At 32.4% G+C, this 1,356-nt stretch overlaps 1 protein-coding gene across 1 annotated transcript in view; it reads right to left on the minus strand.

The window, feature by feature from the left end:
- LOC107627293 (protein DOWNY MILDEW RESISTANCE 6-like) overlaps nucleotides 1-1,356 on the minus strand; it is a 4,125-nt gene that overhangs the window by 1,185 nt on the left and 1,584 nt on the right. The window contains exon 2 of the mRNA XM_021115867.1: nucleotides 738-985. Within this exon, the coding sequence (XP_020971526.1) occupies nucleotides 738-985 (248 nt within the window). The remainder of the gene's footprint in view (nucleotides 1-737; nucleotides 986-1,356) is intronic.

The raw sequence follows: 1,356 nt of genomic DNA on the forward strand, positions 1-1,356 counted from the left end.
TATATATATATACATGTATAATTATTTTAGGAAAATAACAAAAAGTTTGGACATTCGAAAATTGAAAAATTAAATATTCAAAATTTAAAATTACACAGCTAAAATTTATGCTATTTGATAATTAAGTATTATTAGTTTTTCCTTATAAATTTCCTAACTGCACTAGCAATATAGTAAAGAATGAATAAAATTAATATTGGTATTAAGTTTAAATGATTTTTTTATTAGCTAAGATGATAAAACTTATCGTGCATGCACATGCATTGTTGATGTTGAGACATGCATGGAACCGAACCGACAGAAGAATGAGAGAGGAACATTGAAGCAACTCCAACTCATGACTTAAAAAAATACAAAAAGAAAAAGTTAAGAGATGTCATATAGTTGCAATGACTAGTTTAGATCACACAGCGTATGTCGGGTGATATATACACACCACCGTTGAAGTTGGATGAATGCCACAAATGAATAAAATAATAGGAATGAAGATAATTATGTATGGTTAAAAAGGTACGTATATTTAAGACTTTTTTATTTGAATAAATTTAAAAGGGACCAGAATTACACGAATCCATTAAATGAAATTTTGACGCCAAATTAAAGTTTTCAGTAGTTTTATTTCAATTTCCGGTATTTTTAGTTGAAATTTCTAACTTTAATTTTTTTTTTTAAGAAAAGATGTGCATAAATAATATCAAAGCATCACATAGAAATGGATGTTTTTTTAACGAAAATACCTGTAGTCTGGTGGATTATCAGGCCACATGTGAATCCAATCGTTCAAGGGGTGAGCATAGTGTTTTAGAAAAACCCTCCAAAATTGATGCTTATCAACCCCATCTTTCAAGCTTGTTGCGTACCTCACTGGCTTGCGCACATCACTTGAACCCAATTTCAACTTTTCCTTTGTCGGCAAATCGAAAAACTTCGATGCTACGGATATTGCTCCCTCCAACACTGACTCACTTATTCCGTGGTTTACAATCTGAATCAGTTTCCAAACTCAACCGTGTAAGCAAATCTACTATTACAACAAATTAAAGTTATTAATTATGAAACTAAACCTAGAGAAAAAAAATTAATCTTTTTTCCAAATTAATGATAATAATGATAATTTTCAATTTTGTGATGTTTTGTTGGGATTTAGGTCAATATTGATTTAGGTCATTATTATTATTATTATTATTTCCCCCAGCATTGCTACCACCATCAAGACGAAGGCGGCTGCTGCCACCTTGGCTGTCACCAAACTCCACATGAGGTTGATGACGGCCGATCCGGGTGGCAGCCTCAGGAACTGAAGGAATGCGGCTGAGTTCATTGAGAAGTCCGACGTGCTTGTTGTGGTTGAGTCTT

Source organism: Arachis ipaensis, chromosome B02 (assembly GCF_000816755.2).
Source record: "Arachis ipaensis cultivar K30076 chromosome B02, Araip1.1, whole genome shotgun sequence".
In the NCBI taxonomy this organism is placed as follows: domain Eukaryota; kingdom Viridiplantae; phylum Streptophyta; class Magnoliopsida; order Fabales; family Fabaceae; genus Arachis; species Arachis ipaensis.